This window comes from Oncorhynchus kisutch, linkage group LG6 (assembly GCF_002021735.2).
Source record: "Oncorhynchus kisutch isolate 150728-3 linkage group LG6, Okis_V2, whole genome shotgun sequence".
In the NCBI taxonomy this organism is placed as follows: domain Eukaryota; kingdom Metazoa; phylum Chordata; class Actinopteri; order Salmoniformes; family Salmonidae; genus Oncorhynchus; species Oncorhynchus kisutch.
This window is the reverse complement of record NC_034179.2, coordinates 31199914-31202688: the sequence shown is the minus strand read 5'-3', so window position 1 is coordinate 31202688 and position 2775 is coordinate 31199914. Positions and strand designations below refer to the sequence as shown.

Here is a 2775-nt window from a genome sequence, read left to right as displayed (position 1 = left end):
CCCTTTGCAGAAAAACAGCCCCAAAGCATGATGTTTCCACCCTCATGCTTCACAGTAGGTATGGTGTTCTTTGGATGTAACTCAGCATTCTTTGTCCTCCAAACACGACTAGTTGAGTTTTTACCCAAAAGTTATATTTTGGTTTCATCTGACCATATGACATTCTCCCAATCTTCTTCTGGATCATCCAAATGCTCTCTAGCAAACTTCAGACAGGCCTGGACATGTACTGGCTTAAGCAGGGGGACACGTCTGGCACTGCAGGATTTGAGTCCCTGGAGGCGTAGTGTGTTACTGATGGTAGGCTTTGTTACTTTGGTCCCAGCTCTCTGCAGGTCATTCACTAGGTCCCCCCGTGTGGTTCTGGGATTTTTGCTCATTTTGTGATCATTTTGACCCCACGGGCTGAGATCTTACGTGGAGCCCCAGATCGAGGGAGATTATCAGTGGTCTTGTATGTCTTCCATTTCCTAATAATTGCTCCCACAGTTGATTTCTTCAAACTAAGCTGCTTACCTATTGCAGATTCAGTCTTCCCAGCTTGGTGCAGGTCTACAATTTTGTTTCTGGTGTCCTTTGACAGCTCTTTGGTCTTGGCCATAGTGGAGTTTGGAGTGTGACTGTTTGAGGTTGTGGACAGGTGTCTTTTATACTGATAACAAGTTCAAACAGGTGCCATTAATACAGGTAACGAGTGGAGGACAGAGGAGCCTCTTAAAGAAGAAGTTACAGGTCTGTGAGAGCCAGAAATCTTGCTTGTTTGTAGGTTACCAAATACTTATTTTCCACCATAATTTGCAAATAAATTCATAAAAAATCCTACAATGTGATTTTCTGGATTTCTTTTTCTCATTTTGTCTGTCATAGTTGAAGTGCACCTATGATGAAAATTACAGGCCTCTCTCATCTTTTTAAGTGGTAGAACTTGCACAATTGGTGGCTGACTAAATACTTTTTTTGCATTGTATTTCAAAACAGTTTACACAGGCAGCCCAATTCTGATATTTTTTCTAATTGGTCATTTTACCAACCACATCAGATCTTTTTCTGATAGATAATCGTCTGATAGATAATTGTATGTGCGGGGTAGAGAGATGAGTCATTCAGAAATTATGCTAAACACTATCCAATGTGACTAGTTGAGCATATTTTTACTGCTGAACTTATTTTGGCTTGCCATAACAAAGGTGTTGAATACTTATTGGCCCAAGACATTTCAGTGTTTTTTTTTATTAATTTGTTAAAATTTCGAAAAAACATAATTCCACTTTGACATTATGGGGTATTGTGTGTGGGTCAGTGACAAAAGTCTCAATTTAATCAATTTTAAATGCAGTTTTTGTTGTAACACAACAAAATGTGGAAAAAGTCAAGGGATGTGAATACTCTCTGAAGGCACTGTATATCATATATTTTTGTTAAAGATTTAACATAACATCATGCAGCCACCTTGGCTCTGTGAAACACTCTAAATATCCTCTGTTTAATCTCTTTAGTCTGTAAACCATATATTATGGGGTTGAGACAAGTAGGGATCACGGGGAACAACACACTACACATTTGGCCAAGTTCTGCATATTTTGGGAAGCGATGGAGGATGATAATGGTGACTCCAAATCCAATCACAATGAGGTAGACTAGTAAGTGTGTGCTGCAGGTTGTCAAGGCCTTGCTGTTTAAAGAGCTGTTTTTACTGCTCAGACATACATTGGCGATCTTGAGATAGGTGAGACTGATGCTGCCTATGGACGAGACAAACAGCACAACAGTAAAGATTAAGCCATATATGTTATTTATGAACACACTCTCACAGGAGAGCTTGAATAAGGAGGCGTTGTCACAGTAAGGGTTAAATATGTTAGACCTGCAGCGTGACAGGCGGATGGTGAGGCCCAGCAAAATCCCCACTAAGACTATGGCCACCCCCCAGGCAGACATAGACAACCTGATAACCATTTTGTTTGTCATGATGGTAGCGTACCGCAGGGGGTTGCAGATGGCCACATACCGGTCAAAGGCCATGATCATGAGAATGGTGTGTGATGTGGTAGCAAATAAATGAGCACAGAAAGCCTGAATGACACACTCTATGTAAGTGATATATCGCTCAGGAGCTGTGGTCAAAATGTCCCATAACAGACGAGGTATCATCCCTGTAGCCCCGACTATGTCATTAAGTGGCAGGTTGCAGAAGAGGATGTACATGGGCTGGTGCAGGCTCCTCTCCATGGAGATCAATGCTATGAGTCCGATGTTGGCCACCATGATAAAGATGTAGGTGATGAGGAGGAGGGTGAAGGCAGGGTACGTGGACTGTTGAGGGACCTTTAACCCCTCCAGGAGGAGAATATGGTCATTGTATGTGCGGTTTTCCATTCCCCAGTGAGAGGGCAGCTCAGAACCTTGAGAGGAGAATTTTAAAAGATTAGTAGTAAAAACCTGGGGAATCAGTGTCAAAACATAACGTTTGGCTGCTTAAAAAAGTAATCTACTGATGCTTGTGGTATCAGTAGCAGATAAACAGGGTTACTTAGAGGGGCCGTCTGCCCCGCCACGTTATTTGGTAAACAGCTGAGGGATGGGGCTGGAGAAATGTTTGTTTTCTATCCAACTCCTGCTTGCAGCTGTAACATTAGCTATCATCTGTCAGATGAGAGCTGGATAGCTAGCTAGCCAGCAAAGAAAGCTATATATTGTTTTGGAAGGTTCACATTTCACATATCATAGGTAGCTAGCCAACATTACCCTAACAAAACTGTATGGACATTGTGTGCA

The 2775-nt window shown here is 42.0% G+C and overlaps 1 protein-coding gene across 1 annotated transcript; it reads right to left on the bottom strand.

Moving 5' to 3' along the window:
• Window positions 1-1351: 1351 nt before the first annotated feature.
• LOC116374294 (olfactory receptor 52N5-like) lies at window positions 1352-2396 on the bottom strand. The gene has a single exon (XM_031825914.1). It carries the CDS (start codon window positions 2374-2376, stop codon window positions 1438-1440), a length of 939 nt encoding a protein of 312 aa, XP_031681774.1. The 5' UTR covers window positions 2377-2396; the 3' UTR covers window positions 1352-1437.
• Between the last annotated feature and the right edge of the window lie 379 nt (window positions 2397-2775).

Excerpts from the sequence above, each read along its gene's own strand:
- LOC116374294 (XM_031825914.1), bottom strand. The coding sequence starts at position 2,376 with ATGGAAAACCGCACATACAATGACCATATTCTCCTCCTGGAGGGGTTA.